General features: G+C 37.3%; 5 protein-coding genes across 7 annotated transcripts in view; 2 read left to right on the top strand and 3 right to left on the bottom strand.

Annotated features, from left to right (window-relative positions):
* Positions 1-903, top strand: part of snx25 (sorting nexin 25) — a 78751-nt gene extending 77848 nt beyond the window's left edge. Inside the window, exon 19 of the mRNA XM_067458091.1 lies at positions 493-903. Within this exon, the coding sequence (XP_067314192.1) occupies positions 493-558 (66 nt within the window). The 3' untranslated portion in view covers positions 559-903. The remainder of the gene's footprint in view (positions 1-492) is intronic.
* gnpda2 (glucosamine-6-phosphate deaminase 2) overlaps positions 1-27646 on the bottom strand; it is a 469370-nt gene that overhangs the window by 326676 nt on the left and 115048 nt on the right. The window lies entirely within an intron of this gene.
* lrp2bp (LRP2 binding protein) lies at positions 597-22075 on the bottom strand. The gene is made up of 8 exons (XM_067458093.1): positions 21846-22075; positions 14891-14997; positions 13564-13677; positions 11951-12093; positions 10934-11039; positions 9749-9972; positions 8628-8793; positions 597-1348 (listed from the first exon to the last, which is right to left on the bottom strand). Exons 1-8 carry the CDS (start codon positions 21934-21936, stop codon positions 1283-1285), a joined length of 1017 nt encoding a protein of 338 aa, XP_067314194.1. The 5' UTR covers positions 21937-22075; the 3' UTR covers positions 597-1282.
* On the bottom strand, positions 16056-18531 carry LOC137092891 (uncharacterized). The gene has a single exon (XM_067457420.1). It carries the CDS (start codon positions 18529-18531, stop codon positions 16165-16167), a length of 2367 nt encoding a protein of 788 aa, XP_067313521.1. The 3' UTR covers positions 16056-16164.
* The window catches only part of pigg (phosphatidylinositol glycan anchor biosynthesis class G (EMM blood group)), a 211448-nt gene continuing 206295 nt past the window's right edge, over positions 22494-27646 (top strand). For all 3 annotated transcript variants that reach the window (XM_067458106.1, XM_067458108.1, XM_067458107.1), the window contains exons 1-2: positions 22494-22815; positions 25035-25240. In XM_067458106.1, the coding sequence (XP_067314207.1) occupies positions 22662-22815; positions 25035-25240 (360 nt within the window). In that variant the 5' untranslated portion in view covers positions 22494-22661. The remainder of the gene's footprint in view (positions 22816-25034; positions 25241-27646) is intronic.

Genomic DNA, 27646 nt, shown 5'->3' with positions numbered 1-27646 from the left:
TTAAAATGTTTAGCATGACTGTTCGGATCCAGTTCTCCAGATCAGGAGCCGTTTGCATAAACTAGTCTTGCAAGTTATTCATCACATGAACGTAGAACGTAGACTGGCCTGGTTTGATAGACAAAATAAAGACGGACTGCAAAAAATGCTTTTCTTACTTAGTATTTTTGTCTTGTTTCGAGTCCAAACATCAAAAAATTCTTAAAACAAGAAGTATTTACTAGACAAGCAAAAGTAATTGTCTTGTTTTGGGGAAAAATAACTCAAAATGAAGAGAGTTTTTGCTTAAAATAAGATAAATAATCTGCCAGTGTGGTAAGAAAAATAATCTTAATTCAAACAGAAAACAAGATTATTTGGCTAGAAACAAGAGAAAAATACTAAGTAAGAAGAGCATTGTTTGCAGTGCGCTCTTCACATCAGGAATGGTACTGTAGCGCCATCTAGCGGTGGCATGAAGAAGCGCTGATGAGTTTGTCTCTCTGTCTGTAGATCATGTTGGAGATGCTTCTTAAAGAGCTTTATCCTGAGCTGAGCGTGGACCCCATCCAGGCCTGAGCTGCGCCGGAGGAGCTTTTATTCCTCATGAATGTGTGTGTGTGTGTGTGTGTGTGTGTGAGGATCAGCCCCGGTCATTCACTGCCAGCTGTCGCCATCTTCTGCTTTTCTCTTCCGTTCTGTAATGTGAATAACGGTGTAAAAGAAGAAGCCAGACCAATGTAAACGCCCTACATATTATTGTGACCATTATGAAGGCTTTTAATCGTGCAATATGTCATGTACAGTTATTGTGTGAAGGTTCTGTTTGTGATATTATTATTGATATTAATTATTGTTATAGACTTTTATTTTTACCAAAAATAGGCTAGAGCATTTATAAGCAATAAATTGCGAAAGAAGATCCGTCACGTGTCATGTCTTCAATATAGTAAAATATTAAATGCATACATTAAAATGCAATTCATATCTTGAACTTGAATACGATTTCTTAGTGTTTTCATTTCTAAAATGAAATAATACTTTTGTTGTTGCTGTTGCTTTCTTTCTTTTGTTTGTTGCGCAAGTCAGATGTAATTATGATGTATTTTTTAAATATTTATGGTTTATAACATTCTTTAAAAAAACATGTTTTTTATGTGTAAACATAGATTCAAGATATAAGCAAAACCTTGAACATAAAGATTACATTTATAAGAATTTGACTCTAGGATTTGACAAGATCTTTATATCACAGTGAGATGACACTAAACATCACTGAGTGTGTGTGACGAGTGTGTGTGATTTATATCCTGCCATGAATGGCGTCCATTTGCAGCTCCTGACAGATCTCTGGATCCATCCTGACAGCCTGATGAGGAAACATGAGAGAAATCAGACGACTGGACCTCGGCTCTCACACACCTTCTGTTAGGAGTCCAGTCGGCTTTATTTCTACAGCGCTTCACACAATAAATCAGGGATGTGAGACAATAGTGTCATTATTCAGCTCATGTCAGTTCAGTGTTGATTCATTTCAATAACTACAGAAGCTTTTTTCCACCATGGAATAAAAAAATATTGCAAAACTATATCAGCTTCAGTTCAACCCCCATTGTTAATCAGGTTAAACGTACAGACTTTCAGCCATTTGCAATGAACAAATAAAACCAGAGTTATGGAAATAGCTCAGCTCAACAAATGCTTCAAGTGGTTTCCCCAAATTCAACTGAAAACATTTTTCACAAGGATATAACCCACAAAATATCCCACAAAAAATTACAATTTCTTCTTCTTCTGTGAGAAGAACTGTGTCAATTATGAAGCAATTTCGATTCGATTCTGTTTAAGTTATATTTCATCCGATGGGGTCAGTGCGGTCAAATCGATAATATCACAAAATATGAAGTGCCTTTTAAACCTTAACTAAGCACGCCTCCGGGTAGTTGTGGAGGCAAAAACTCGGGCCTGGGAGGAGTTCGGTGAGGCCATGGAGAAAGACTATCGGTTGGCCTCGGAAGAGATTCTGGCAAACCGTTCGACGCCTCAGGAGGGGGAAGCAGTGCACAATTCTGACTTTATATCTCACAATTCTGACTTAATATCTCACAATTCTGACTTTATATCTCACAATTCTGACTTTATATCTCACAATTCTGACTTTATATCCCACAATTCTGACTTTATATCTCACAATTCTGACTTTATATCTCACAATTCTGACTTAATATCTCACAATTCTGACTTTATATCCCACAATTCTGACTTTATATCTCACAATTCTGACTTAATATCTCACAATTCTGACTTTATATCTCACAATTCTGACTTTATATCTCACAATTCTGACTTAATATCTCACAATTCTGACTTTATATCTCACAATTCTGACTTTATATCTCACAATTCTGACTTTATATCTCACAATTCTGACTTTATATCTCACAATTCTGACTTAATATCTCACAATTCTGACTTTATATCTCACAATTCTGACTTTATATCTCACAATTCTGACTTTATATCTCACAATTCTGACTTTATATCTCACAATTCTGACTTTATATCTCACAATTCTGACTTAATATCTCACAATTCTGACTTTATATCTCACAATTCTGACTTTATATCTCACAATTCTGACTTTATATCTCACAATTCTGACTTTATATCTCACAATTCTGACTTAATATCTCACAATTCTGACTTAATATCTCACAATTCTGACTTAATATCTCACAATTCTGACTTTATATCTCACAATTCTGACTTTATATCTCACAATTCTGACTTAATATCTCACAATTCTGACTTAATATCTCACAATTCTGACTTTATATCTCACAATTCTGACTTAATATCTCACAATTCTGACTTAATATCTCACAATTCTGACTTAATATCTCACAATTCTGACTTTATATCTCACAATTCTGACTTTATATCTCACAATTCTGACTTAATATCTCACAATTCTGACTTTATATCTCACAATTCTGACTTAATATCTCACAATTCTGACTTTATATCTCACAATTCTGACTTAATATCCCACAATTCTGACTTTATATCTCACAATTCTGACTTTATATCTCACAATTCTGACTTAATATCCCACAATTCTGACTTTATATCTCACAATTCTGACTTTATATCTCACAATTCTGACTTTATATCTCACAATTCTGACTTTATATCTCACAATTCTGACTTTATATCCCACAATTCTGACTTCATATCTCACAATTCTGACTTTATATCTCACAATTCTGACTTTATATCTCACAATTCTGACTTTATATCTCACAATTCTGACTTAATATCCCACAATTCTGACTAGGGATGCACCGAATGTTCGGCAACCGAAATTATTCGGCCGAAAATAGCCAAAAAAAGCATTTTCGGCATTCGGCCGAAAAAGTAAAAAGGCCGAATAATTTTTGCCGAACAATGACGTTTTTAATGACGCGATCAAAAAGTAACCCACATAGAGTGAGAGCCGTGTGCTTTATGCAGCAAACATGTCAGCAGTGTGGAAGCACTGTTTAGTGCTGCATCTCATGTCATCGATGAGAAGAGGAACCGACTTTCATGTGAGAAAGCAGAGAAGCTACTTTTCATAAAGAAGAACCTGCCACTTTTCCTGAAGAAGTAGGCTAAGTAGGCTTATGTCTAGGACAGTTATTTATTTGTTGTGGGTTCATCCACATTTTTTGCATTATTCAATGCACATTTGTTGTTGTAGACATACAGAGTTACATTCTTTCAGCAGTCAGTTATAGGCCTAACATAGGCTATTCAAGAAGGGGGGCTTCTAAGATGGCCAAATAAAAATATATTTTTTATTTTACTAATTATTTATTTTAAGTTATGTTGTGCTTAGTTTGTATAATATCTGCTGGAATGTTTAAAAAAAAAATCAGTGTTAAATAAATATTTTGAAATTGTATTTTTGTTATTTGATTTATTTCTCTGATAAGCAACACAAAATAGTAAAAAGCAAATTTGTACTATTTAATTATTGTAATGGAAAAAAAAAAAAGCCAAATAAATGGAAAAAATGCGAAACACCGCGTTCGTTATTCGGCCTTCGGTCTTCGGCCAAGCATTTCATTATTATTCGGTTTCGGCTTCGGCCAAGAATTTAATTTCGGTGCATCCCTAATTCTGACTTTATATCTCACAATTCTGACTTTATATCTCACAATTCTGACTTTATATCTTACAATTCTGACTTTATATCTCACAATTCTGACTTTATATCTCACAATTCTGACTTAATATCCCACAATTCTGACTTTATATCTCACAATTCTGACTTTATATCCCACAATTCTGACTTTATATCTCACAATTCTGACTTTATATCCCACAATTCTGACTTTATATCTCACAATTCTGACTTTATATCTCACAATTCTGACTTTATATCTCACAATTCTGACTTTATATCTCACAATTCTGACTTTATATCTCACAATTCTGACTTTATATCTCACAATTCTGACTTTATATCTCACAATTCTGACTTTATATCCCACAATTCTGACTTTATATCTCACAATTCTGACTTTATATCCCACAATTCTGACTTTATATCTCACAATTCTGACTTTATATCTCACAATTCTGACTTTATATCTCACAATTCAGACTTTATATCTCACAATTCTGACTTTATATCTCACAATTCTGACTTTATATCTCACAATTCTGACTTTATATCCCACAATTCTGACTTTATATCTCACAATTCTGACTTTATATCCCACAATTCTGACTTTATATCTCACAATTCTGACTTTATATCTCACAATTCTGACTTTATATCTTACAATTCTGACTTTATATCTCACAATTCTGACTTTATATCTCACAATTCTGACTTAATATCCCACAATTCTGACTTTATATCTCACAATTCTGACTTTATATCTCACAATTCTGACTTTATATCTCACAATTCTGACTTTATATCCCACAATTCTGACTTTATATCTCACAATTCTGACTTTATATCCCACAATTCTGACTTTATATCTCACAATTCTGACTTTATATCTCACAATTCTGACTTTATATCTCACAATTCAGACTTTATATCTCACAATTCTGACTTTATATCTCACAATTCTGACTTTATATCTCACAATTCTGACTTTATATCCCACAATTCTGACTTTATATCTCACAATTCTGACTTTATATCCCACAATTCTGACTTTATATCTCACAATTCAGACTTTATATCTCACAATTCTGACTTTATATCTCACAATTCTGACTTTATATCTCACAATTCTGACTTTATATCTCACAATTCTGACTTTATATCTCACAATTCTGACTTTATATCTCACAATTCTGACTTAATATCCCACAATTCTGACTTTATATCTCACAATTCTGACTTAATATCCCACAATTCTGACTTTATATCTCACAATTCTGACTTTATATCTCACAATTCTGACTTTATATCTCACAATTCTGACTTTATATCTCACAATTCTGACTTTATATCTCACAATTCTGACTTTATATCTCACAATTCAGACTTTATATCTCACAATTCTGACTTTATATCTCACAATTCTGACTTTATATCTCACAATTCTGACTTAATATCTCACAATTCTGACTTTATATCTCACAATTCTGACTTTATATCTCACAATTCTGACTTTATATCTCACAATTCTGACTTTATATCTCACAATTCTGACTTTATATCTCACAATTCTGACTTTATATCTCACAATTCTGACTTTATATCTCACAATTCTGACTTTATATCTCACAATTCTGACTTAATATCCCACAATTCTGACTTTATATCTCACAATTCTGACTTTATATCTCACAATTCTGACTTAATATCCCACAATTCTGACTTTATATCTCACAATTCTGACTTTATATCTCACAATTCTGACTTTATATCTCACAATTCTGACTTTATATCTCACAATTCTGACTTTATTTCTCACAATTCTGACTTTATATCTCACAATTCTGACTTTATATCCCACAATTCTGACTTTATATCTCACAATTCTGACTTTATATCTCACAATTCTGACTTTATATCTCACAATTCTGACTTTATATCTCACAATTCTGACTTTATATCTCACAATTCTGACTTTATATCTCACAATTCTGACTTTTTTTCTCACAATTCTGACTTTATATCTCACAATTCTGACTTTATATCTCACAATTCTGACTTTATATCTCACAATTCTGACTTTATATCCCACAATTCTGACTTTATATCCCACAATTCTGACTTTATATCTCACAATTCTGACTTTATATCTCACAATTCTGACTTTATATCTCACAATTCTGACTTTATATCTCACAATTCTGACTTTATATCTCACAATTCTGACTTTATATCTCACAATTCTGACTTTATATCTCACAATTCTGACTTTATATCTCACAATTCTGACTTTATATCTCACAATTCTGACTTTATATCCCACAATTCTGACTTTATATCTCACAATTCTGACTTTATATCTCACAATTCTGACTTTATATCTCACAATTCTGACTTTATATCTCACAATTCTGACTTTATATCTCACAATTCTGACTTTATATCCCACAATTCTGACTTTATATCTCACAATTCTGACTTTATATCTCACAATTCTGACTTTATATCTCACAATTCTGACTTTATATCTCACAATTCTGACTTTATATCCCACAATTCTGACTTTATATCTCACAATTCTGACTTTATATCTCACAATTCTGACTTTATATCTCACAATTCTGACTTTATATCTCACAATTCAGACTTTATATCCCACAATTCTGACTTTATATCCCACAATTCTGACTTAATATCCCACAATTCTGACTTTATATCCCACAATTCTGACTTAATATCCCACAATTCTGACTTTATATCTCACAATTCTGACTTTATATCTCACAATTCTGACTTTATATCTCACAATTCTGACTTAATATCACACAATTCTGACTTTATATCTCACAATTCTGACTTTATATCTCACAATTCTGACTTAATATCTCACAATTCTGACTTAATATCCCACAATTCTGACTTTATATCTCACAATTCTGACTTTATATCTCACAATTCTGACTTTATATCTCTCAATTCTGACTTTATATCTCACAATTCTGACTTAATATCTCACAATTCTGACTTTATATCTCACAATTCTGACTTTATATCTCACAATTCTGACTTTATATCTCACAATTCTGACTTAATATCCCACAATTCTGACTTTATATCTCACAATTCTGACTAAATATCTCACAATTCTGACTTTATATCTCACAATTCTGACTTTATATCCCACAATTCTGACTTAATATCCCACAATTCTGACTTTATATCCCACAATTCTGACTTTATATCCCACAATTCTGACTTAATATCCCACAATTCTGACTTTATATCTCACAATTCTGACTTTATATCTCACAATTCTGACTTTATATCTCACAATTCTGACTTAATATCACACAATTCTGACTTTATATCTCACAATTCTGACTTTATATCTCACAATTCTGACTTTATATCCCACAATTCTGACTTTATATCTCACAATTCTGACTTAATATCCCACAATTCTGACTTAATATCCCACAATTCTGACTTTATATCTCACAATTCTGACTTTATATCCCACAATTCTGACTTTATATCTCACAATTCTGACTTTATATCTCACAATTCTGACTTTATATCTCTCAATTCTGACTTTATATCTCACAATTCTGACTTTATATCTCACAATTCTGACTTTATATCTCACAATTCTGACTTTATATCTCACAATTCTGACTTTATATCTCACAATTCTGACTTTATATCTCACAATTCTGACTTTATATCTCACAATTCTGACTTAATATCCCACAATTCTGACTTTATATCTCACAATTCTGACTAAATATCTCACAATTCTGACTTTATATCTCACAATTCTGACTTTATATCCCACAATTCTGACTTAATATCCCACAATTCTGACTTTATATCCCACAATTCTGACTTAATATCTCACAATTCTGACTTTATATCCCACAATTCTGACTTAATATCCCACAATTCTGACTTTATATCTCACAATTCTGACTTTATATCTCACAATTCTGACTTTATATCTCACAATTCTGACTTAATATCCCACAATTCTGACTTTATATCTCACAATTCTGACTTTATATCTCACAATTCTGACTTTATATCTCACAATTCAGACTTTATATCTCACAATTCTGACTTTATATCTCACAATTCTGACTTTATATCCCACAATTCTGACTTTATATCTCACAATTCTGACTTTATATCCCACAATTCTGACTTTATATCTCACAATTCTGACTTTATATCTCACGATTCTGACTTTATATCTCACAATTCTGACTTTATATCCCACAATTTTGACTTTATATCCCACAATTCTGACTTTATATCCCACAATTCTGACTTTATATCCCTCAATCCTGACAGTCAAATTGATAATATCACAAAATATGAAGTGCCTTTTAAACCCCAACTAAGCAATTCTCAAATGTTTCCCACAGGGGCATGTCCCAGGTGTAAGAAGTGCCCCTTTACAATGTGGCGTGTGCAGCCGTACCTGTGTGAGGTAGACTTTTGCTCTGTCTCTGTTCTGCAGGACGCCTCGGCCCAGCTGAAGGCAGCGTGAGAAGTAAAACATGGCTATAGCGATGCCCTTCCGGATGAACTCCTCCAGACAGCCCGTGTGCCGCGCTATGGCACTGATGTCCTCGTATCCGCACACTCTGAGAGTCCAAAAGCAGAATTACATGCTAAATAAAACAGAAGAGTGTTCTCTACAACAGCCGTCAGTCTGAAGGATGCACTGCACTTTCGGATGAGACGTTAAACTGAGGTCCTGACTCTCTGAGGTCAGTTAAAATACTTTAATAAAGAGTGGGGGTGTAACCTCGACATCCTGGCCAAATTTGCCCATTGGTCTCAGTCCATCCTGGCCTCCTAATCATGATTTAATGACTGGCTCTATCAGCCTCTCTCCTCTGCACCATAAGCTGGTGTGTGTTCTGGCGCGATATGGCTGCCGTTGCATCATCCAGGTATCGCTGCACATTGATGGAGGTTGAGGAGATCCCCCCTTCTATATGTAAAGGGCTTTAACAGATTATTAAATTGGCTTGGGAGAGCAAACTTACTGAAATCCTAATAAACGTGTTATTATTTTTCTGACTCTAAATTTCTAACTCCTCCTAGAGCTTTAACTTCACACACTCCAAACTCGGCTCAGACCTTCAGACTGTTCTGACTCGAGTTGCTATATCTTTTCTAACTGATCCGACTTAAAGTTTTCCTAAAAATACTCTCAAACTCGGAAAAATCCCATTGACTTTCATTGACGAAATGAGCCAAGACTGTTCTGAGACAAGCTGACAAAATTCACATCTAAACACTGAAGCTCATCACACTCCACTATCTGTCTGTCTGTCTATCATCTGACTATTTACATCCATCCATCCATCCATCCATCCATCCATCCATCCATCCATCCATCCATCCATCCATCCATCCATCCATCCATCCATCCATCCATCCGTAGACTCTACTGACTTCAAACTACTTTACACTAAAAATCTACAAACTTTAAGCTTCTAAAACTTTTTTTTAAACTTTCTGATCGGCACTTTCCCAAGCCAACTTAAAGTTTGTCTCAACACTCTTTTTACTGTAGTGATTTATAATCACCTTTCTCCCAGGGCGGCAGCTCTGGAGTAGAGCTTGCGGTGGTAGTAGCAGGCTGTCAGATGGCCCTGAGCGTAGACGTTGCCTCTCTCCGCCGCGTCCTTCAGGCAGAACAGAGCCGCGTCCGGGTCCTTCTGCACTCCGAGACCGTACAGATACATGACGCCCAGAGCGCCCTGAGACTCCAGACTGCCGTTCCCACACGCCTCAGAGTGCCATGAGAACGCCTGGTGGACACACACACACACACACACACACACACACACACACACACACACACACACACACACACACACACACACACACACACACACACACACACACACACACACACACACACACACACACACACGTTGGTCTATGTGGTTTACAGGGACTCTCCATAGGTGTAATGGTTTTTATCCTGTATAAACCATATTTTCTATCCCCTTACACTGCCCCTGCCCCTGCCCCTACACCTACCCATCACACACACACACACACACACACACACACTAAAGTCAGATATAAACTAGCAATTGCATGACAGACAAATTGAACTGAAGGCACTCAGGAAACCGGAGCTATGCTGAGCAATGTAAGTGTCTTAACTTCTCAAATTAATACCTATTGAAAGTTAAGTTTCCAAAGGCATGAACTGAAAATGCGCCAGACTGAACTCGCGCTGTGAATGTATGCCGCGAGTGTGGTCGCGATTACCTCAGCTCTCATCAGGAGAGCTCATTCAGCTCATTCATCACGGTGAGTGTAATCTGACTCCTGCAGCGTTTGTGCTGTGAGACTCGCTCAGCGGCTCAATCACATTATATTGAACACACACGTTCAGTTTTTAATTGTAGTGTCTATTCTCTAACTGAACTGATTTAATGAAGATGAACGAGATGGGAAAGTGATCAGTAATCCAGAAGTGGTGGCTTTGGTTGTGGCCTCGTAGGGCAGCAAAGCATTCTGGGAATTGTAGTCTTTCATCCCCATGAGACAAAAATACATTTTCTGTCTTTTCTCAGTCTAGAAAGTAAATATTTCACATTTCTACTACATTAATGACCCAGTTTAAATGCAGATTCATCTTCCCAGCGCTGAAGTTCTCCTTTAAGCAGCCATTGAACATCTGCAGGAGTGATGGTTTCCTCATAAATCACCCTCCCAAAAAAAGTTTTTCTCTGTGAACCGAGCAGGTAAATGCACCTTTGTGAGGTCGAGGGTCTCCGGTCGGCTGTAGAACATGCCCAGAGACGACTGCGCTTCAACACTCGCATACGGCTTCCCATCATCGGCCGCCAGGAGCCAAAGCCTGTGTAACACACACACCAGGGCTGCGTCACAAAACACACACTTCAAAAACAGCATGTGACAAAAGAAATATGTCTGAATTCACAGGACTCATAAAGTGTGCATCTGATGGAGACTTTACTATATATTTTTTAAATATTATTATATATAATAAAATATAATTTCAGTGTTTTATGTATTTATAATATATTTAGTCAATTATAAATTATTAAATTATAAAAAAATATTTGATTAATAATTATAATTAGATTTTTAGATGCGTATTATTCTTTAGCTTTACATACAATTTACAGTTATATTTAATATATATATATATATATATATATATATATATATATATATATATATATATATATGTGTGTGTGTTTATATATATATATATATATATATATAATTTCTGTGTGTTTATAATATATTTAGTAAATATAGTAAATCATTATATTTAGTTTTTTTAGATACTTATAATTTTTTTGCTTTATATATACATACATTTGTTTTTATGTATTTACAATATTATTAAATTATAAATGTAATTATTTATAATTTAATTGTTTATAATTATGATTTTTTATATGCTTATTCTTTAGCTTTATATATAATTTATAGGAGTTATTTTTAGAATATGATAATAAATAAGAATATATTTCGAGCACAGCCTAATTGATGCGTTGGCAGAGATCATCGCCCCCCTGGTGGCGAACTATTGACATTTCGAAACGTTATAAAGTTCGGATGTAACAAAGCATAATTTGCTGAAATCAGGTGACTTTGGCAGTTCGATACGCGAATCCCTGACTAAACCCAAATGATTTGTATCGGCAAAGGTTTGGAAGCTTCAGTGTTTGGAAAGCGCCCATCTCTGCTTTATCTCCTGCACAGATGCTCTTATAATCTGCTGTGATTGTTTCTCACCGCTCGGCTTCAGCGCTGGACGTCTGGACGCCGTAACCCTCCAGATACGCCCGGCCCAGATTATACAGCGCCGCGGCTCTGACAGAGCCCACTTCAGAGGAATCCCAGAATGCAACTCTTCTCATGAACTCCATTGCTTTGCCCTGTTGGTGGACATATGTTAATAGACTTATGAGCCATGAACCAGCTGTGAGGAGAATCACAACATTACAAACTTTGATTTGAAGTAAAAAAAAAAAAGTGTCTGAAAATCGGATACAAAGACAAAGGAACAAGACGGTGAGCTTACCGGCTTCAGTGAGGGAAAGAACTACAATCCCATGATGCATTGCACATGACATAATCAAATTAAAAATATATTTATATAAATATATAAAAATGCATGTATATACAGATATTTTAAGTGCTTTGAGAGCGTATAGAGAGAGTGATTCAATTAAGTCATTTGCAGTGCTTTATAGGAGTGGTCGGTGGAGTTATGATTGTGGCAATTTTCTGATTGGTGTTATTTTCTATGCAGCATCATGGGTAATGTAGTTTTTCACCACGAATTCCACTGTTAAACGCTCAAAACTAGACATTTAAAAAGTTGATTATATACAGTATACCGGTGCTGGTCATATAATTAGATCAAAAATCAAAAAGTTGATTTATTTCACTAATTCCATTCAAAAAGTGAAACTTCTATGTTATATTCATTCATTACACACAGACTGATACATTTCAAATGTATATTTCTTTTAAATTTGATGATTATAACTGACAACTAAGGAAAATCCCAAAGTCAGTATCTGTCACAGGGTCTTGGGTTATGGTTCATGTTGTTTTAAGGTTCTCATGTTCACTGTCATGTTTTGTCATGCACTTCCTGGTTTCGTCATGTGGTCTATTGACATGTGACTCCATGCCCACATGTGTTCCCGCCTTGTGCACCTGTGTCATGTTGCCATTGGTTTATGAGTTGATCATTGAGCCCCAACTAAGTATTGAGTGCTGTATATGCTCATACTTTTCAGTTGGCCAAAATTTCTAAAAATCCTTTCTTTGTATTGTTCTTAAGTAATATTCTAATTTTCTGAGATACTGAATTTGGGATTTTCCTTAGTTGTCAATTATAATCATCAAAATGAAAGAAATACACATTTGAAATACATCAGTCCGTGTGTAATGAATGGATATAATCTACATATATATATATATATATATATATATATATATATTAGGAATGCAACAATTCAGTACATACCTCGGTTTTTAACTACGTTTTTTTAGCTATTCTATTCTTAGGCGACAGGAACAGAAAAAGGTTAAATAGAAAATGTTTTTATTGCAATACTCTTTCTTTATTTTACTTAAAAGACTTGAAAGCCCTTACTTAAGCTTAAAACTTTACTTAAAAAACCCTTGTACACATTCCCAGTGTATTGTATAATATAAATAAATAAATAAATAAATAAAGATTTACAGTGGCAGCTCAGAGATGTACAGTAGCATTTAAGTATGAAATTGAATGAATAAATGTAGGCTAAAATGAAAACTACATAGTCTTCAAAAAGCCTATTATTACTGTGGATCTGAGAGGTATCATGTTTATACAGCAAGAAGGTCCTCACAAGGTCTTCTTTGGTTCCAAGGCCATCGTAATAAATGACAGCCAGCTGGTACAGAGCTCGAGGATCTTCATCTTTAATGCCATCAAAGATGACCTCTGCTTCTGCGTATCGGCCCTGCAGGACACCAAGGGTCACAGTTCATGGGTCATCTCATCACATGACTCTAGGCGTTTCTCAATGTCAAGGAAGGATCCTCGGAAGCCAAAACTTAAATTTCAAGTAAGGACTGAGTCCTTCATTCGAAAAATATGCCATATACAGGAAATGATGCATATGTGTAGCCTTCGCGCTCTCAAATTACCCACAATCCTATGCACGAAGCTTTGCTATCTTCAAAATGTCAGACGTTGGCGGAATCGGAGCAGGGCGATGTGCTTTTTAATGTAAGTATATTTACTGTACCAAACATTTGTTACAACTGTAGTAAATATAAGTAAATTTAAACGTTTAAATGTACAAATAACTACTGTATATTAAACATCAATAACGTAATTTGTATATATTTGTATCATTTTTTAAATGATACAAATATACAAATTACAATTTTTGATGGCCACACTGCAAAAAATGCTTTTCTTACTTAGTATTTTTGTCTTGTTTCGAGTCCAAACATCTAAAAATTCTTAAAACAAGAAGTATTTACTAGACAAGCAAAAGTAATTGTCTTGTTTTGGGAAAAATAACTTAAAATGAAGAGAGTTTGTGCTTAAAATAAGATAAATAATCTGCCAATGGGGTGAGAAAAATAATCTTAATTTAAACAGAAAACAAGATTATATTTCTTACCCCATTGGCAGATTATATATCTTATTTTAAGATAAAACTCTCTTATATTTGAGTTATTTTCCCTCAAAACAAGACAGCATTTTTGCTTTGTCTGTAAATGTTTCTTAATGTTAGAATTTGTAGATATTTTGACAAGAAACAAGACAAAAATACTAAGTAAGAAGAGCATTTTTTGCAGTGCAATGGACCTGGTTGCCGTCACCGGCATTTCTTTTATAAATAACTAGTTAAGTTGTACAAATTAATTTAACGTACCATTCCCAGCATTATTAATAGCTTTCTCGTCTTTTTTAACAGGGACCAAGGAACAAATGGAGGTGTTCATACTGAAATCGGACCTTTTCACTGAGGTAATGACGTAATGACGTGCACTTGCTAGCCTGTTCCATTTGCGTGTTCTCCGAATGCTAAAGAGGAGCCTCGCCTCGCCTCTGAAGGAAGGTACTTGGAAGGATCAGTCCAGCCAAGAAAGCATCCTTGACACTGAGAAACCCCTTCTGTCTGAAAGCATGTGCAGAATGAATGAGCGATCATCAGTCACCTCCTCATAGTGGAACTGTCCCAGAAGGAAAGCGGCTTCAGGATCTCCTCTTTCTGCTTTTTCTTTAAGAAGACTGACTGCCTTCTCCACCGACTCCGCACTGATCCCTGCTTAAACACAATGGACATCTGGGTGCACTGCAAAAAAATGCTCTTCTTATTTAGTATTTTTTTCTTGTTTCCAGTCCAAAAAAAAAAAAAAAAAATCTTAAATCATAAGCTATTTTTGCTTGTTTTCCGGGAAAAATAAAATCTAAATGAAGTGAGTTTTTTGCTTAAAACAGGTTAAATGATCTGCCAATGGGGTGAGAAAAATAATCTTATTTCTGTTTGGAACGGAAACAAGAAACAAGATTTCAGTCAGAAACAAGATTATTTTTCTCACAATATTTTTGGCAGATCATTTTGTCTGTTTTAAGCAACAACTGACTTCATTTAGATTTGATTTTTAAGAAAACAAGAAAAAATATCTTGTCATTTTACTTATTTAGTGTATGCATTTTGACTTCAGAATTTTTATATATTTAGACTAGAAACGAAACAAAATTACTAAGTAAGAAGAGCATTTTTTTTTGCAGTGTGAATGACGGATTAGGATTTAAATTAATATAAAAATTCAAATTTTAGGACTTTCTATACTTTGTGAGTGTTGTGCATGTAATGCACTGCCATGTACTCATTTTAAGATTTAAGATTTTTTGGTGACTGAAAATGTCATTCTTGGGTAATTTCTACCATTGTTATACACTCACACAGAAAAATAGGGTGTCAAAATATACCTTTAGGCGTGTCGCTGGGGCAGTACCCTTAAAAGGACATCTTTGTACCCTTTTTACTCCTAAACGGTGCATATTAGTACCTTTGAGTACAAATGCGTACCTTAAGGTACTACTATGAACGATGGGTTACTTAACGTAATCCCGGGTTCTTTGATAACAGAGTGAGGTGTTTCACTATGGGAATCGCTTTGGGCGTGACCAACTACGGAAGCTCCAATGACACCACGTCTGTCCTGACAGACAGGTTGACCTGAGATCAGGCTCCGCCTCCACCTATATTACTCAGGTCGACCCCTCACAAAGTCATTATAGAGAGATTTCTTCCCGTCCTGTGCGAGAAGGGAAGTGTTGGTGAAACACCTCACTCTGTTATCAAAGAACCCGGGATTACGTTAAGTAACCCATCGTTCTTTTTCTAACTTCGCTCGGTGTTTCACTATGGGAGATATAGACCACTCCCGGATTGCACAACATATGCTATGCTTAATCAAACATATCACAGTGTGCTTGCCCCTAGCACTGCATGAGCTAAGGATGGCTCAGACACATCTAGTCTATAAAACCGCACAAATGTGTGGGGCGTAGCCCAACTTGCTGCTGCACATATCTCCTGAACCGAAACTCCCTTAAGTAGGGCCCATGATGTAGCCATGCCCCTAGTGGAGTGGGCCCTTAAGCCCTCAGGAGGTAGAGAACCTCTACATTCATAAGCTATAGATATAGCTTCTACAATCCAATGGGACAGCCGTTGACGTGACAACGGCTTCCCTTTGTGAGGAGTAGCCCAAGATACAAAAAGCTGGTCATTCTTTCTGAATCCTGCTGTTCTTTCCATGTACCTATGAAGCGCCCGTACCGGACATAAAGAATTCCATCTCTTCTCCTCTGGCGAAGAGAACGGAGGAGGGTGGAAAGCTGTAAGTTCTGTAGTAGAACATCTATAAGATGAGTCCACCACTTTAGGTACAAAAGCAGGGTTAGGGCGAAAGGAAACCCTTGTGAGCCCTGGAGCAAACTGTAAACAAGACGGGCTGATAGACAAGGCCTGTAAGTCGCTCACACGCTTAGCTGTCACCAGCGCTAACAACAGTGCTGTCTTAAGAGAGAGAAACTTCAACCCTATGGCTTCTAACGGCTCAAAAGGATGTTGAGATAGGGCCTCTAACACCATGGACAAATCCCACAACGGGACCATCCTCCTGGCCACTGGCCTCTTACGCCGTGCCCCTTTCATAAAACGACATATTAAAGGGTGTTGACCTGCCGTCTTGTCACCAAAACCAACATGACAAGCGGAAATGGCAGCTAAATATACCTTCATTGTCGAAAAAGCCTTCCCCTTATCCAACAGATCCTGGAGAAAACATAATATGTCCCTCACTGAGCATTGAAAAGGGACAATATTACTCCTTCCACACCATTCTTCAAAGACTCGCCATTTATTACTATAAAGTGAGCGAGTGGAAGAGGCTCTGGCACTCTGTATTGTGTGAATGACAGATGGGGGTAAACCTGCCGCACTCAAATTCCACCTCTCACGGGCCAGGCCCAGAGAGCTATTCTGTCCGGGTGAGGATGGTAGATTTCCCCTCCTGCTTGTGACAGGAGGTCCCTCCGGGGAGGGAGGGGCCACGGCTGACCCGACAGTAGTTGAACTATCTCGGCTACCCAATGTCTGGATGGCCACCGTGGAGCTATCAGTATCAGTGACAACCCCATTTCCCTCACCCTGGCTAGAGTGGGTGAAATCAGGCTCAGAGGAGGGAATGCATACAGTAGGACGTTCGGCCATGGGTGGGCTAACGCATCCACACCCAATGGTGCATTTCCGTCCACCAGAGAGAAATACAGAGGACATTGAGCGTTTTCCTGCGAGGCGAAGAGATCTACGGCAGCCTGACCGTACTTCTGCCATATCTGCTTCACCACCTGGGGATGAAGCTTCCACTCCCCGTACAGAGGATTTCCCCTGGACAACAGATCTGCCCCTCTGTTCAATATCCCTGGAACATGGGTTGCCCTGATGGATAAAAGCCTCGTGTTGCACCACACGATCAGCTTTTTCGCTAACTGGTGCAGTTGAAGCGAGCGTGTGCCTCCCTGTCGGTTGATATAAGCGACCACTGTAGAATTGTCTGTTTTCACTAAAACATGCTGGCTCTTGATGTAGCTCAGAAAATGTTTTAGCGCTAAAAACACTGCCAGCAGTTCTAAGTAATTTATGTGCTTGTGAATCAGATGTGGAGGCCACACACCATTCACCGCTCTGCCCATCAGAGTTGCTCCCCAGCCTTTTAATGACGCATCCGTTGTTATAGTGACCCTCGCCGACACCGCCCCCAAGGGGATCCCCTTTCTGAGAGTCTCGGGGCTTCTCCAATGTCTGAGCGCTCTGACGCACACATGCGTTACTTTCACCGGTCGACCGAGATGTCGCCGAGAACACAGACGCAGATGCGCGACCCAGCGCTGAAAGTCTCTCATCATTAGTAGTCCTAGATGTACTACTGAAATCACTGAGGCCATTAGACCCAGCATTCGTAGGCACAGTCTGAACGGAACAGTTTTCCCCGTCTGAAAACGGGAGAGACACTGCATGAAGGACGTGATCCTCCCCTCTGTCAGAGTGACCTGATAAGAGAGGGAGTTTATACTGAGCCCCAGATATTCTGTGTTCTGAGCTGGCTCTAAACGGCTCTTTTTCATGTTTATTCTGAATCCCAAGCTGTCGAGATGCACTAATACCATGTTTGTGTCTCTGATCGCTTGTTCTTTTGACGAGGCGCAAATCAGATAATCGTCTATATACGACAATATTCTTATTCCTTTGTTTCTCAACGGAAATAGCGCTGCTTCCACACATTTGCTGAAAACTCTTGGCGCTAAGGACAGACCAAATGGAATGGTTTGAAACTCGTACGCTGTGTTTCGGTATGCAAACCTGAGATATTTTCTGTGAGACGGATAAACATCTATGTGAAAATACGCGTCTGACAGATCGATCGTCACAAACCAGTCGTTCTGGCGGATAGATCGACAAAGTGTTTTGTGTGTTAACATCTTGAATGAATACTTCCGTAGGTGCTTGTTTAGCACACGGAGATCTAAAATTGGGCGCAGAGATGTGCTCCCTTTCTTTGGGATCACGAAGTAACGGGAGTAAAAACCCTGACAGCTCACTTCCTTTGGCAGCACTCTGATTGCTCGTTTGTCTAAAAGAGTGTCTATCTCGGCCGTCAGGACGCGAGCTGCTTCTCCCTCGGCCGCTGAGACTATAATGCCATTGAATCTGGGTGGTTTCATGGCAAATTGAAGTCTGTATCCCCGTGAAATTGTGTTTAAAACCCACGGATGAGCTGCGCATGCGCGCCAACTGAGTATGCGAGCCGAGAGGGGTCCCTTGTACACTTCTCCCTCGCGGGCGCGCGTTGATGACGTCATTATTGTCACTGCGCTGACCCCCTTTTGAGAAGCGTGCGCTCCCTCCAGCGGCGAAGCTAGAGAGACGCGTTTTAATTTTTGGATTTCTTTGCAATCTATCGCCCTCGGCTGACTGCCTGGCTGCGATAGAAAAACATTTATTTGTGTGTTTGTTATATTCGGGGAGCATATCGCCCTTAGCTCGTGGCTTGGATGCGATAGTGCATTCTTTATTAAGTATTCCCCTGAAACGATGGGCGTTTGAGAACACTGTGTGAGTGCTTGGTGACACTGTTGAACATTTTCTCCCTGTTTTTGAACTGGGTAACTTACAGCGAGAGCCCTTACTGAACTCAGAACAACAGGGTTGGACCCCTTTCTTCTCTTTGCGGGCGGAGAGAGAAGTGCAGGGGAACATTCGCGTGTCAGGTCGCACGCTTCTTCTTCCGGTCCTCGGGGTGGGGCGGTCGGTTTCTGGCCGCCGCGGCCGCAAATGAATGCTTACCCCATGGTCCGGAGCTCTCCGACCTTGGACGATGGCCAGATTGTTGTCCGCTGGGAGCGGGTCTCACATTCCTGGCCCCTATCTGTCTCCCTCTCACTGCAGCGGCTGCAACAAAGCCCTGCCGCGCTGGTTGAGAGGGTGGTCGCGGTGTTTGCTTCCGTGGTAAACAGAGGTTAAAAGCTTCATCCTCTTGTTTCCTCAGGGAGCTGGTTTCTCTCATTTTCTCGAGAGCTGGTCCGAACAGGCCCTTAGTTGGGTCGAACGCTGCGTCCATCACCTCCGCTTTCTGAGCGTCGCTCAATCCTGACAGGTTCAGCCATAACGCTCTCTCACCTGACACGGCCAGGCCCATCACACGGCCACAGCCTTGAACCGCACCGCGGGAAGAGCGGAGAATTAGATCGTTTACCACACATATTTCATCCCATAGTGCTGGGTTCGGCACCCCTGTATCCAGCTGTCGCCCCATTTCCTCCAAAATTTCTGCCTGATACGCTGACAGTAAAGTCACAGCGTTCAGCGAGCACACTGACTGGGCCGCATACTTATATATCCTCTGATAGACGGACGCGGTCAAACGTTCCATCTTGCTCGGCAGCGAAATCTGAGAGGAGGCAGAAATGGAGCGTCGATTCGGGTGGAGGTGATAGGCCACTGAAGACTCTACCGCTGGGGGTCCGGCCAACCCCAGCTCCACCATCCCTTGAATCTCCAGCTTAGAGCATCCCTTGGCCGGGAGCTTATTCTTAAAGGGGGTACTCCAATGGCGAGACATTTCTTTCATGCATGCCGGCACGGCGGGCAGTAATTGTCTCGCTGTGGGTTGAGCAGGCGGCAGCCTTTTCCCGTCGTAAAGGTCCCTCTCTGCTCCTTCGGCGTCCTGTGCCGTGGGCCAAGCTAGGCCCAGTTTAGCCGCGGCTCGTTTGCACACCTCGTGTAGGTTACTGTCAGCCTGAGGACCCGAGTCAGTCGCGCTCGGGGGTCTAGACTGTTGAGCGGGGAAGGGAGAGTTGTCATCTTCCTCCTCGTCTTCCATATCCAAGTCGAGGAGGTCAGAGTTAGCATCGCCCTCTGCGTCCTCGTCCCCCTGCTCTTCCTCTTCGTGTGCGAGAAGGCCATCGAACAGAGGAGGCATATCCGGGGATTCGGCTTCCATCATTTCAGCCCAGCTAGAGGTAGCTCGCGTTTGATGGTCGGTTGTCTTAGGCTTCGCGGTGGCGCCGGACAGACATGGGTCTTGTTGGCTACTAGCCACCGCCACTCTCAGCCTTCTCTCCAGAATTTTCACCGGCATTGACGCACAGTGGACGCATGTTTGAGGGTCCGCAAGCGACGTTTGAGCGTGCTTCGAGCCCATGCACACGATGCACATAGGATGGGGGTCCCTGCCCGAGATTGTTGCTCCACATGACGATGGACACGGGCGGGATGCCACATCCCTGCTTTTCGACTCATTCCCTTTGGCGGGGGTAATGACCGTCGACATAATGTCTGGAGGAGTGATTCAACGACTCGTCACAACACGTTAGTCTGATGATAAAGTAGGGTAATTTAGCCCTTTCAAACGGCTCGCCTCAACGCGAAAAGCCCAAAAAGATGACTCGACGTCACTGAAAAACCTACCGCCGTAGTTTAGTACGCGATAGTCCGAAGAGAATAGCTCGCCTTGACGCGGACACTATTCGGTGTTTCCGATGTCGCTCAACACAGTCCAATCCACTGATGTCGCGTTCGGTGGCGTAATCCAATAACGGTCCGCCTGTTGAACAGTTCAGCGAGATCAGCAACGAAGTCGGACGTGCTGAGAGAGCTTGTTGTAGTCCCTCACGGGAAGAAAGCGCGAATGACTTTGTGAGGGGTCGACCTGAGTAATATAGGTGGAGGCGGAGCCTGATCTCAGGTCAACCTGTCTGTCAGGACAGACGTGGTGTCATTGGAGCTTCCGTAGTTGGTCACGCCCAAAGCGATTCCCATAGTGAAACACCGAGCGAAGTTAGAAAAAGAACCTTTTTGTTGTAAAAATGGTACAAAGATGTCCTTTTAAGGGTACTGCCCCAGCGACAAGCTGTTGTACCCCTAAAGGTACAATTTTGACACCCCTATTTTTCTGTGTGAAAAAAAAGAGTATAAAATTGTACCTTTTAAGGTAAAAATTGGCCCTCACTGGGGTGGAACCTCTAAGTCAGGGGGTAGGGAAGTTCATATATATGAAAAGTTTAAATGTTGAAAAATGTAGTAATACCTTGACTCACCTGACTGCACCAACTCTTCTCTGATATCTTTAAAAATGTCTGTTATTGCACTGAGAGACTCTGAGGTTGTGATTTTGTCCGTTGAGTCCATTATAATTTCCCAGGACAGATCCACTAAATCACTGACTACAAACACACTTTAGTATCAATCAGCAGTGCTTTATTTCGATGGTTTTCTCTGTCCACATTCCCTAACACATAAAGCGCGCGTTTGATAGTGGCGAAAAGTAAATAAAGCAAACGTTACCATGGCAACCACCTTACCTTACACTTTTGTTTTTCATTTCACGTATCGCATTTATTAATATAATATAATACATGATGTAATTGTGTAATAATTTAGGTTTCAACAATTGCGTTTTTGATTAAATCCGTTTTTTGTCTCCCTATGACCTATTTTGTTAAAATGAATAAAGAAAAGAGAGAAGGTGTCTATACATAAATTTTCTTACTTTCATTTAATTACATGTGTTTTATTTTATAGAGTGTTTTATTGTATGAATTATGATACAATTTTAGATGTTTTAGAACTTCACATAATTTAATGTAAACGAAATTAAAAGTTTTTGGCTGTGATTACAAAATAAAAGTCCACAGAAACGTTTACAAATCTGTGAGAAAGGATCCTCGTGAGTTTCCGTAGTGACCCTCAGCACACACGGAAATGAGAATTTCAAAACACTAATCCGGCGCAGTCTTCATTATTCGCGTTGATTTAGTGCTGTTTCTTTTTAAAATGCTGTTAAATTGCGGTCAGTGATAAATCAGGCAGTGCTCGTGTTGAAGTGATATTGATGACAGGTGTTAATCTTCACCATGAAGCTGAGCTCATCAGTATTTGCTTTGTTGTGTCTCATTTGTGAGATTGTGTCAATCGCTCTTTTCCTGAGAGGATTCTTCCCTGTTCCTGTCAAATCATCCTTCTCAGCCAAGAGCAAACTGACTGACTTTCCTGCAGAGCCACAGACAGGTACACACACACGCACACACACATTATGAGTCTAAGTATTATTAAAAGCTAAATCATCTCATATATATATATATATATATATATATATATATATATATATATATATATATATATATATATATATATATATATATATATATATATATATATATATTCATTGATACTATTATTTTTGAATACACTATTTATCTTTGAATAATAGATTTTTTAAATATGCAAAATAATTTACTCATAAATTGATTCATAATTATATTTAGTTATTTTAGGTTCTTATTGTTCTTTAGCATTCGATATCATTTATAGTTGTTTTTCTTTAGAATATAATTACATATAAATACATGTTTGTATATTTTTAATGTATGTATGATTAGTAAATTATAAATAATTTAATTATTTAAAATGTATAATTTAATTAATAATTATATTTAGATTTTTTTAGATACTTAATGATTCTTTAGCTTTTCTTTGAATATTATTATATATAATAAATATGATTTCTGTGATTTAAAAAAAAAAAATTATATTTAGTAAATTATAAATGTAATTATTTATAATTTAAGTAATAATTATAATGATTTTTTTAAAGATAGGATTCTTTAGCTTTATTTATAATTTAAAGTTTTTCTTTTTTTAGAATATTATTATATATAATAAATATGATTTTGTACTTTTTATAAATGTATAATATATTTAGTAAATTATACATTTAATTATTTATATAAGTAATAGTTATAATTATATATTTTTTTTAGATAGTTACGGTTCTTAAGCTTTATATATAATTTAAAGTTATTATTTAGAATGTTATTATATATTTATAAAATATAATTTCTGTGCTTTTTATATATTTATAATATATTTAGTAAATTATAAATGTAATTATTTATAATTTAAGTAATAATTATAATGATATTCTTAGATATGATTTTTCAGCTTTATATATAATTTACAGTTGTTATTTTTTAGAATATAATTATATATATAATATAGTTTCTGTTTGTTATATATATTTATTACATATTTAGTAAATTATAAAATACAATTATTTATAATTTAAGTAATTATTATCAAATTCTTTAAATACGATTCAATAAATATCATGTCTGTGTGTTTTTGTGTTTTCATAATGTATTATAATTTATTAAATTATAAATGTAATTATTTATCATTTAATTCATGTTTATATTTATAATGTTTATATGCTTATTCTTTAGCTTCATATATAATTTACAGTTGTCATTTTTTAGAAAATAATTATATATAATAATTATAATTTCTGTGTGTTTTTATGTATTTATAATGTATTATATTACAATTTATTAAATTATGAATTAAATTATTTATTATTTAATTCATGTTTATATTTATAATTTTGTATGCTTATTCTTTAGCTCTATATATAATTTATAGTAGTTATTTTTAGGATATAATGGTAAGAATACATTGTCTTTTATGGATTTATTATATATGTATTAAAGGTGCACTGTGTAGTATTTTGCAGTAAAATATCCAAAATCCACCAGGCCAGTTATATATATTTTGTTCAGTTGAGTACATACAATATCCCAAATGTTTTCAACTATTTGTAAATTGTGAGAAAATTGCTATTTTAACCAATGAGCCGGGACGTCTGAGGGCGTTGCCTGTCAATGGTGTCATATCTGTTAGCCTCGGTTTCTGGTTTTATTCTGCAGAAGCGTTTACTCTTAGCAGTGTGAATAAGAGTCACAGCAGCCGCTGAGCGAACACACAGAGTAACGTCAGAACATCATTCTGAACACACTCAGATGTGTCTAATATGATAAACAGAGCAGCGTTACCTCACATTCATGACCAGAAAAGAGGAAATGGCACTGCCGACTGTGTCCCGTCATAATAAAAGTCCCGCTGCTCGCGAGGCGTGTGTTTGTGCTCCTCAACACTCGCTCCTGCTCTGCTTTAAAACAGTAACGTTACTAATCACATCCATCAACATGATTTCTGCTCGAGTCCTATGCCGATTCTTTCCCACCGGCTGAGGTGAAGAACAAATGTCCCAAGATTCAGCGCTCAAACTTGTCGACATCAAACTACGCCTTTGTTTTGAATAGGCGCCCTCTAGCGGACGGAAAGTTGCATAGTGCACCTTTAAATGATTGCTAGTTGTATGGGATGTTTTAGATGTTAGTCTGGAGCACACACGTGTCTGCAGCAGGTGTGTGTGTGTGTGTGTGTTGCAGGAAGCGGTCTGAACTCGTCTCGAGCCCCGGCTCCGCTCTTCAGGCGTGTTGTGATAGTTCTGATCGACGCTCTGAGACGGGACTTTGTGTTCGGCTCTGATGGCCGCAGGTTCATGCCCTACACCAGACACGTGCTGGAGAGAGGATCGGCTCACAGCTTCACGGCTAAAGCCAGGCCGCCAACCGTCACCATGCCCAGAATCAAGGTCAGACATACACACACAGACACACACAAACCAGACTGATCTCATGAAATGGTGTATGACACGCCAATTAGTGCTATCAAGACATATAATCGCTTTTTAGCATGTTTATCAATGCCGTTTCATTCTATCCTACTACACTGCCCCTACCCCTAAACCTACCCCTCACACACTGCTCCTAAACCTACCCGTCACAAGAAACATTATGCATTTATATATTTAAAACAATTTTCTTAGTATGTTTATAAATCCATTTCCCTTGTGGACACACACACACACACACACACACACACACACACACACACACACACACACACACACACAATGGTTAGTTTCAGTGTAGACATACATGCGGATATCTCAAAATTCGTACAGATAACACGCCACTCTGCTTTAGAAAGTGGCGTGTATGTTTACGCAAAGTCATGATGTCATGTTACACACACACACACACACACACACACACACACACACACACACACACACACACACACACACACACACACACACACACACACACACACACACTTTCCTGACCTGCTTCTGCATGCCGTCTCTCCTTCAGCAGTTTTATTGTCAACCTATGCTGTTATATCACATATAAGTTATAATCATATTTAAATTATTTTTAAATAATTATTATATTTAAAAAGATTTAATTTGTTTTAGTGCTACAAATTAATTGCTTGTATATTCTACAAATTCTGTAAAATAATATAAATAATAAATAGGGTTAAAAACCACAGCGTTGCTTGCTAAATGTGCCACAGCTAAATATGACTAGTTCATTTTATTCAGTATTTAATAATATTTAAAATAATATATAATGGTTTTGCCTGTGTTAAAGGGGCGGTGAAATGCTGTTTCATGCATACTGAGCTGTTAAAGACTTGGATTCCCATCCTAAACATAGACAAAGTTTCAAAAACTAATGTTGGACGTTTGATGGAGTATTTCTGTGTCAAAAATACTCCTTCCGGTTTCTCACAAGTTTCGGAGAGTTTTTTTCGAGTATGGGTCGACTTGACGTTAATAGAGCGGAAGGTCCTTGTATGGGCCGTACGGGCTCTTCTCCCGGTAGGGTGCGCGCGTGACTAGAGCGAGAGAGGAAATGCACGCCCATAAACACTCGCTCAGCTGCAGATCCAGTCGATCCAGGCGCCGCGCTCCACTTTATTCCTTTGGGTGACGTCGAGCGACTTCAACGCTTCAGCACAGCATTCTGGGAAGGCAGCGCTGCATTTGAACCGATTTGAACGCAGAAATGACGGGAAGCTTCACAACATCGCTTCAGTCGCGTCGCAAAGTGGATCTCCACGGTCACTGCTGTCAGGACTTCACCAAATCATACCAAAGAAGTGTGTTTTTGACAGAGCCGTCCCAGCGATAAAGGTTCGGTCCTGCTTTGGAAGCAGCCGGTGAGTTAAACTGCTTCAGATGTCTGTGCTGTCGGCTATCGGCGCGTGAGTGAACATCAGTAAACGACACGATCGCGTGCTTCGTCATTTAAATGCGCTAACGGACTCCATTGTTGTTCTATGTATAACGTTACACTAGTCTATTACTACTACTATTATATAGTATAGTGTGCCAAACTATACTATTATATAAGTAATTATTTAGTAATATTTATAATCTTAATGATAATAATAATAATAATAATAATAATACTTACAACTGCTGCTATAATTACTGCTACTCGTGCATATTCCCTAATAATATTTCTATTTAATGTAACACGGATATTTTAATTTGATATTTATTTAAATAATTAATAGTATTGATAATGCATATTTAAAAGTAATATTTTATTGTGTTTAATTTGATATTTGTTTTTGTATTACAGATTATTTTAATCCATATTCTTCAGATTCTGTTTAAATTATAATAATAGTTAATAATAGTAAAACATACTTAGTAGTGATATTTTATCATATTTCATTTGATACTTCTTTTTATGATAAAATAATGTAATGTATATTCAACAAATTATGTCAAAATAATAGTTATTTTAAATAGGGTTAAAAACAACCGTGTTGCATGCAAAATATGACTAATTCTAATTCATTTAATAAAATATTTGATAATATTTAAAAGAATATATAATAGTTTTGCCTGTTTTATTGTCAGTATACTTTTATATTAGTAATTATTTATGAAGAATAATATTTCTGTTTAATTTGACATTAATATTTTAATTTAATATTTAGTTAAATAATTAATATTAATGATAATAATGCATTATTATTTGTAATATTTTATTACAAATTTAAGTTGATACTTGTTTTTGTGCTACAGATTATTTAAATCTATATTCCACAGATTCTGGTAAAATAATATAAACAATAAATAGGGTTAAAAACAACAGCGTTGCAGGCAAAATGTGGAACTGCTACATATGACTAGTAA

This window comes from Pseudorasbora parva, chromosome 11 (assembly GCF_024679245.1).
Source record: "Pseudorasbora parva isolate DD20220531a chromosome 11, ASM2467924v1, whole genome shotgun sequence".
Classification (NCBI taxonomy): domain Eukaryota; kingdom Metazoa; phylum Chordata; class Actinopteri; order Cypriniformes; family Gobionidae; genus Pseudorasbora; species Pseudorasbora parva.
The sequence above is the reverse complement of the archived record's forward strand: the minus strand, read 5'-3'. Positions and strand labels throughout refer to the sequence as shown.